The sequence below is a fragment of the Balaenoptera musculus genome, chromosome 5 (genome assembly GCF_009873245.2).
Source record: "Balaenoptera musculus isolate JJ_BM4_2016_0621 chromosome 5, mBalMus1.pri.v3, whole genome shotgun sequence".
In the NCBI taxonomy this organism is placed as follows: Eukaryota; Metazoa; Chordata; class Mammalia; order Artiodactyla; family Balaenopteridae; genus Balaenoptera; species Balaenoptera musculus.
The window spans coordinates 99,322,263-99,330,286 of NC_045789.1; the positions used below are offsets into that span (position 1 = coordinate 99,322,263).

At 57.1% G+C, this 8,024-nt stretch overlaps 1 protein-coding gene across 1 annotated transcript; it reads left to right on the forward strand.

The window, feature by feature from the left end:
• The first annotated feature begins 3,229 nt into the window (after positions 1 to 3,229).
• On the forward strand, positions 3,230 to 5,709 carry NKX3-2 (NK3 homeobox 2). The gene is made up of 2 exons (XM_036853952.1): positions 3,230 to 3,689; positions 5,186 to 5,709. The coding sequence occupies exons 1-2, from the start codon at positions 3,230 to 3,232 to the stop codon at positions 5,707 to 5,709; spliced, it is 984 nt and encodes a 327-aa protein (XP_036709847.1).
• The last annotated feature ends 2,315 nt before the right edge of the window (positions 5,710 to 8,024 follow it).

Consider the following 8,024-nt stretch of genomic DNA (forward strand, 5'->3'; position numbering starts at 1 on the left):
GCCGAGGAGAAAGGGGAGGTCGAGGGTGGAAGTCGGAAAGGAGAAGGGGAAGATTAGGACAGAGCTGAGCGAGGGGCCGGGGAGAAAGGCACCGGCGCAGAGCAAGCCTAGCGCCCCCTCGAAGACTGGCCGGCCGAGGGGGGTCCCGAGCTCCGCAGATTCCCGGGGCCGGCCCAGGCCGGAGCTCGGCGCCCACCGAACCTCAGGCGCCGTCAGGCAGCCGTGGGTCCCCGGAGCTCTCGGTCAAGCGCGGAGCAAATCGCCCTTTATGGACTGGAAGCGGTGCCCCGGCGCGCCCCTATCGCCGCGATCTCCAAGCCCTGCGACATGAGCTGACCTGCTGAGCCCTCGCCACACACCCCCACTCGCCGGCCTTGACTCTGCACGTACCCGGGGAAGCCTCTGTGCATCCGTGCACCTCCGCTCACCGGCCCCCAAAGCCTTTTCATTCCCACCCAACCCCACCAACAGCTTCTAGTGGTAGTTCCAGACCCGTGTGTTTACTCTCCGCCAACACCCAACTCCCGGCCCTGCCTGCAGCCATTCCCCAGACCTAAAGATTGACTAACCGCCGCAGTTGCCCGAGATGACACGAGCCTCCGTCTCTGTGAGCCTCCTGAAGACTCGGAATGCGGCCACTTTCTTATATCCCGGGCACACACCAAAAAACGGACAACTAAAAGTCACCGAATTGCATCTTTCTAAGCTTTGAAAATCTCTACCCAAGCCTGTGGCAAGGGGTATATTCTTCTTTGATTTGGGGTTCTTTAAAAAAATTGGCGGGGGGGGGGGGCGGGCAACTAAGTGGTGGTTATATATTCAAGTAAGTCTTTGTATAGCCCCCAAATTCACTCTAATACTCAGTCACTCAACCCGCAAACATCTCTGCCTGCCTGTGTGTCCGGACTCATTCTATGTTTGTCCACATCAAGTCCTAACCCCACAAAGGAATGGCTCTTTGCGACAGGCAGTTCACACCTGCCCGTTTCTCTCCTTCTGGGTGAACTGTCTCAATCAATCTCCTCCTCAACTCGCCCCCAGAGAGTGACAACAAATTGTGTAGGGTGGTGGGAGAGGGGTGTAACTTAATAAATGAAGGTCCGCGGGAGGAAGGAAAGGACAGCTTTCTTTTGAAACCTCTTAAACATTCTGTTCTGTTCCCCCTCTGGGCCTGAAGAGCATCCCGTTCCTTACACTTGCCACCTACTGACACCAAATTTAAACACCTTTCCCTCAAAACTGAAGCAGTAGTAAAGGGCTATAAATGGGCAATGACCTCTTCAAGGATGAGGCTCCCCGCCCCCAAATACACTACAGGATCTGCACTGTAGTGTATTTGGGATGCAAAAGAGCATCACGTGGCTGCAATGCTGGAAAGTATAGATGCTGCGAAGCCCCCCCACTGACCCTGAAAACTACTAATGTATTTCATCCTGAGGTGTAGAAAAAGAACCACCCAAAAGAAAGCTACAAGGGCGAATATTATTTGTTTTAGTGGCACCAAAACCACCAATCTCAGCAATTTACTAAATTAAAATCACAGTTCTTTAAACGTATTTAATGGTTCAAATTGTGTATTTGGTTTTAACGTAAATCTCTGGTAAAATTTACGGAAGACAGTGAAGTATGTTCCTTAAGCAACTTCTTCATTTAAAAATAAGTAATATAAATAGGCAACAAATGTTTTGAGATATCCACAATATTTGTGTTTCTTAGCCTGGCTTCTTCTACTACTTAAAATAATGCACTGCTCTTTTTTTTAAAGCGCATTAATGTCATCAGTTCAGAATCTTTACTATGGTGGTTCCCAGATATTCTTTTAAACAAAAACATATTTTTTCAATTCACAAGTAACAGAATATTTAAAGAACAAAGTTTCAATTTTCTTCCTCGTGTAAAATTTAGCAAACTCCAAGTGCATTCAGTTTTGACAGCCCAGGGAAATGACCGCGCAATTTCCAGAAACTCTCCCAAAGATGCCCTCTAATTTCTCTCCTGACTTTAGCTCTATCTGTACCATCTTTTCCTTTTTAATTCTTCTATAGAAATTGAAACAAATAAAATCCGGTGAGGAAAGAAAACTATTTCTACAGTGATTTTAATCCACTTATTATTTCAGAGAAAAGAATTAATATTCCAGTGAGGAATCCGCGAAAGTATAAGGGGAGAAGAAGAAGCATTTCATTCTTCGAATCTATAAACCTCCCTAGAGAACAGAAACTACGCGCGCGTTTTATGGAACTGCGTTAACTTTGGGTTTCCCTCCTAGATCTGACTCAACTAAATATCGTGTTCCATAAAAGTGCTAGAATAGGTGGCTACATCTGTAGAGGTAAGAATCGTGGTTTTTTAGCGTGTCTAGGTGGGTGAGCCTCTCTGTTGCTGGAGGATGCTTCGAGGACCAGGCTTGGGAGGAAAGGGGTTAAGTCAGACCCTGACTTTCTCCGCGCAACGTGCCCCGTTTTGTCTGTTCAAGTCGACGTCGTCCAGCCGGAGCCAACCAATGGACGGCCGGGAGCTCCCGGGACAGCCCAGTGAAGGGGCGTGGCCTGAGGCTGTCACTCAGCAGTGAGGAATGACACCCGTGCGGGAGGGGTGGGGGGGGCGGGCTACGGTGGAACTCTGGGGAAGGAAAGAGAGAAGAAACAGATAAAACCAAGACAGGGGGTAAAAGGGTGCCCCGCGCCTCTCGGAATCCAGCGGCCGTCGTCGCCGCCGCCGCCGCCTCTGGGGGTGGGCTCCGGAAGAGCCGGCCCAGCAGGGAAAGGAGACGACGATCCAGAAGCGAAATCCTGCAGGCGGGGAAGAGACAGAGGAGCAAAGAAAAAGTGACTCGGGCGGTGCACCCCGGAGGCGCTCAGGAGGGGACTGCAGCCGCAGAGGGGCCTCACTGATCCTCCCCCCACGTCCTCCGAGGGCCAGACCCCGGCCCGCCCCTAAGGGCGCGAGGCAATGAGATAATCCAGCTGAGCTGCGAAAGGAGAGCTTCTGGCGCTGGATTGGGGGGGAGGGGGTCTCTGGGCGGGGTGGGCCTCGGAAGTGGGGGTGAGGGTCGGCGCTGATCCGGGGCCAGAGGGGGGCGGAGGCTGCTGGGCAGCCCAGGAGTGGGCTGCAGGGGCCTCGCTCGCGGGGCTCACTCGCGCTGCGGCGGCCCGCGCGCTCCATTCAGCTCGGAGCTGCCCCGCGCCCCAGCCGCCCGCCCGGCCGGCAGCTCCGGCCCGCGGCGCAGATGGCTGTGCGCGGCGCCAACACCTTGACGCCCTTCTCCATCCAGGCGATCCTCAACAAGAAAGAGGAGCGCGGCGGGCTGCCCGCGACGGAGGGGCGCCCCGTACCCGGCGGTACAGCGGTGGCAGCGGCGCCCGCTGTCTGTTGCTGGCGGCTCTTTGGGGAGACAGACGCGGGCGCGCTGGGGGGCGCCGAGGACTCTCTGCTGGCGTCGCCTCCTGGGACCAGAACGGCTGCGGGGCGGACCACGGAGAGCCCGGGCGGCTGGGATTCGGACTCGGCGCTGAGCGAGGAGAACGAGGGCGGGCGGCGCTGCGCGGACCCGCCGGGGGCCAGCGGGGCCTGCCGTGCAGGGGCGACCCTGGGCCTCGGCCAGCCGGTCTGTGAGCTGCCTGCAGCCAAGGACCTGGAGGAGGAAGCCGCGGGCCGGAGCGACAGTGAGATGTCGGCCAGCGTCTCAGGTCGGCTGAGGCTTCGCGGGGAAGGGGGCCGGGCTGAGGGGTTGGGCAAGGAGAGCAACTACGCCGAGTGGGGTGGGCCTGCTGTTAGCACCTTGTTCCCTGGGCCCCCCGGGTTAGCCAAGACCCTAAGCTCTGCGCACCGGCGCGGGCTGCTCTAACTCTCCGGCAAATGAGCCCGAGAGAGGACCGAGAAACTCCTCAGAACGCTGCGTCCAGGGGTAAAGCCTCAGACGACGTCGTGGGGCAGTGTGCTTTAGACCAGACTGGGAGAGAACCACTGCACCCTGGCTCTGAGTCCATTGCCAGTGCCTTCGGCCGAGTCTGTCTCCAAATCCCCAAAATCGAGGAAAGGGAAGAGCGAGGGTCCCAGAAACCTCGGGTAGCCAGTATCCAGGCCCTGGCCCAGAGATCAGAGATGCTCCCAGCTCGAGGTCTCAGAGCCCGCCCCGCAGCTCAAAGATAGGTAACGAGGGATAATTTCAAGTGAGCCGAAGGCCAACCGAGCCCGAGCTTCGGGAGGAGGGTTTATTTAGCTTTCCCAGACCCCAGGCCCAGGAGACCTGTGCCCGGGCTGAGGACCCAAGAGCTGGAGGCAAACCCTGCATCCAGCTGAAGGCAGAGGGGCTTGATTTAGGTCATCCCAGACTCAGCATGGGGAGGAACCTCCTCAACCACGAGCTGGCACGTCATTTGGTCAGAAAGACCCCCGTGCCTGCCCCGTCGGTTGGACGGTGCCGTAGGCCTCATGCTGGCCCCAAGCAAATATTATCTGCTGCAGGACAGAGTGCTGGACCTCCCTGCTAGGGTTCTGCGGGGAGAGCGGGGAAGAGGCGGAGGAGCTGGCGTCAGATTAGGGTCCAAGGATTCGAAGCAGGGACACCCCTCTACCCCCAATCCCAGCCCTCCTTTCATTGCCTTTGTAAGAGAGGGAGAAGCCTACCTATGGTCTTGGCTCAGCCTATTGCCATAGCCCTCCCACAATTCCGGGTGGATGGGGGCGTAAGACTCCGAATACTTCTGTCTCCAGGATCCGTCTCCCCACTTGCTCTTTACGTGCAGCCAACACGTGTGTGCTGTGACGATGCGTGTGTGAGCCTGAGTGTGGGGAGGCGGGTGAACCCAGGGAGGGTATCCGAAACGCCATCTAGAACCCCAGGGCTGAGGGCGGAGAAGGCTTGCGAGGATGCTCAGGCCCAATGCCCACATTGCTGAGAGGAGCCTGGAGCCCAGAGAGGGCGAGGAGCTGGATCTTGGCAGCACAGCGTTGATACAGCGGCTGAGTTCGTTGCCGGCTCACAACAAGATTAGCTGCAGGAAGCGAGTAGGGCAGGGATCTAAGACTTGCCTCCCGGACCCGCGGCTTCCAGGCCCTCCCCACCACTCCCGCGGCATGAAAGTGTATTCCCGCCCCCCACCCCGACCACAGCGGTTGAGGCCGGACCTCACTCCTCTGCGGCACTGACAGTGTCTCGTTTCTCTTCCCACTGGGTCCACAGGCGACCGCAGCCCGAGGGTCGAGGAAGACGGCGTTGGCACAGGAGGCGCACGCGTGCCCACGTTGTGCAGCGGCAGCGGCGGCGGGCCCGCGGGCGGCGCAGAGGAGGAGGAGGAGCCCGTGGCGCCCAAGCCGCGCAAGAAGCGCTCGCGCGCCGCCTTCTCCCACGCACAGGTCTTTGAGCTGGAGCGCCGCTTCAACCACCAGCGCTACCTGTCCGGGCCCGAGCGCGCAGACCTGGCCGCGTCGCTGAAGCTCACCGAGACGCAGGTGAAGATCTGGTTCCAGAACCGTCGCTACAAGACCAAGCGCCGACAGATGGCCGCCGACCTACTGGCCTCGGCGCCCGCCGCCAAGAAGGTGGCAGTGAAGGTGCTGGTGCGCGACGACCAGAGACAGTACCTGCCCGGAGAGGTGCTGCGGCCTCCTTCGCTGCTGCCACTGCAGCCCTCCTACTATTACCCTTATTACTGCCTCCCCGGCTGGGCACTCTCCACGTGTGCGGCCGCCGCGGGCACCCAGTGAGCCGGCCTGGGGTGAGGCAGCGAATGATCCCCGCGCCCCAGCTCCAGACGGGCGCTGATGGCTGTGCAGGTTGTGCCCTGTACTGGGGCGCCCCGCGGAGGGGGCAGGTGGAGGATGAAATCCAGCCCTGGCTCTGCTCTCCAGGACGTGCGCCCTGGCAGCGGGACTGGGTCTACCCAGAGGGGGGCGCCTTTTTCTAGTTTGAACAGAGGCATCCTATGGCCTAGGGACCCTGTTCCTACCCCCCACCCCACTTGCTTGGAAGCCCTTGGACATTATTTATTACCACCATAATGTTGGGTTTGGATTGTGTCTGCCTGGGGATGGCGTTTCCCAGAGAGGAGAGAACTCCTGGAGACCACACAAGCCTGAATCCCAGAATTTCAGGCCTGCCGGGAGCTTCGTGCGCTAGGCCACACTAGTTCATGGTATCCATGCTACCAATCTATGTGTATCTACATATCTATTATTTTTGGAAATTGCAATTGTTACAAAGGGGTTTAGAGCCCTGGCAGCCCCAAGGAGCCCCAGGCTAGGGGTTCATTGAACCATGAAATGTTTGGTTTGCGGGCCCTCCTCCCCACCCCTCCCCGGTGTCAGAGCTCGGGTGGGGGCGCCTAATTGGGTGCTGAATGTATGGAAGGGAGCCTCTGAGCACAGGGCAGGGCAAGGGCCCCGCATCTTCCCTCTCGGAGGTCCAGGCTGCGACCAACTGGGGGAGCTCCTGGGAGCCCCCGAACCAGGAGAAAGGAAACCCAGGAGTCCTTCGCAGAACCTTTCTTTCTTTCTTTCTTTCTTTCTTTCTTTCTTTCTTTCTTTCTTTCTTTCTCTCTCTCTCTCTCTCTCTCTCTCTCTCTCTCTCTCTCTCTCTCTCTCTCTCTCTCTCTCTTTCTTTCTTTCTTTCTCTCCTTCTTTCTTTCTTTCGGAGGTTAAAACTTGTAGCACTTTTCAGTTGCTTGTATTCAAATGATGGTTATTTTTGTATTCAATGTGAATATCCTTGACCGGCCTTTCCTCGGCGTCCTCTGCAGTTCGGCCGCTGGGCCCAGTCTCTACCGTTTAGCCTCGGCGACTCCTGCGTCCTGACCCAGGATTCTCCCATCCCTGTCCCTGCAACCTAAGACAGGTGATCCTGTCAACCTCGTGTCAACCTCGCCGCTTGTCGCCTCCTTAAGGGCACTGTGCACTCAACTAGAGTATTAACTTTAAAAAGATTTGTGAAATTTGGAAGTTCTATTCGTTGTATTTTTTTTCCTTTAATTTATAAACTTTTAGTTTAACATGCCCTCCTGGACGCCGTGTTTTCTCTGAGCCTCTCTCTGTGCGGCTTTGGGGGAACCGGTAACGTGGGCTCATTTTCCCAACTTGTTTTCAGTCCAGGACAGGACACCTCGCTCCTCGCGGAAGTCGCCTCGCTGCTCACCCTCAGGAAGCATTTAAATCCGCGCAGCTCAGGGAATCGTCATTTCTGGGACTTTGCAGGAGTCACAGAGGAATCTTACTGAATCCGGAGCAAATACCTAGGATTCCCGTTTTTACTCGTGGGCACTAGTGTCAGAGTCTAGGAAGCATCCGTAGCTGAACCCGCTCCCAATTTCCATCCCCCACCCTAACCTTTTCACTCCTCCACCTGCCAGCATCCTCTCTGCTTTCGATTTTCTGAGCGTTTTCTCTAAGCGTTCCTGTCATTATTTCATTTCCAGAATAGGCAAAAACTCTCGCTGGAATTCTGAAGCGGTTAGGGGAGAACGAGGAGCTAATAAGGTGTGTCCCGGGGAGGGTCACCTGTGCTTTGACCCCTGCCGGGTGCAAATGACGCTGCACCTTGTTCCAAAGCGCTTCCACTCACTCCCTCAGTGACACGTCGTCACTTGATCCGCACAGAAGCCCACCGTGGGAGCAGAGGATGGGCAGGGAGATGGTTATTTATTACTCCATTTTAAAGATGAACGCGCCCCGCCGGCGTTCCCCAGAATGACTCCCCAGATGCCAAGGATTCACCGGAGCGAAGCGCTCACCGCTACACGCCCCTCACATCGGGTCTGGGGAGAGCAAGGAAGAGTTAATGCCACACTGCAGGCGCCAAGGCCCCCAGTCCGTGGCCTCAGTCGGGAAAACACTGAAACCCAGGCCCGGGCTACTTTCAATTTCATCTCAGCAGATAGGCCGCCTCGCCCTCCTCCTCCGCCTGCGATCTTTCCCAGCCTTGGACCCTCGGGCCTTGGCACCCCAAAGGCCTTGGCCGGGCTTCTGCTACCCCTCAGCCCGGAGGGGGCAGAGAGTCGCGACAAAGGCTTTACGAAACGATCCCCGCT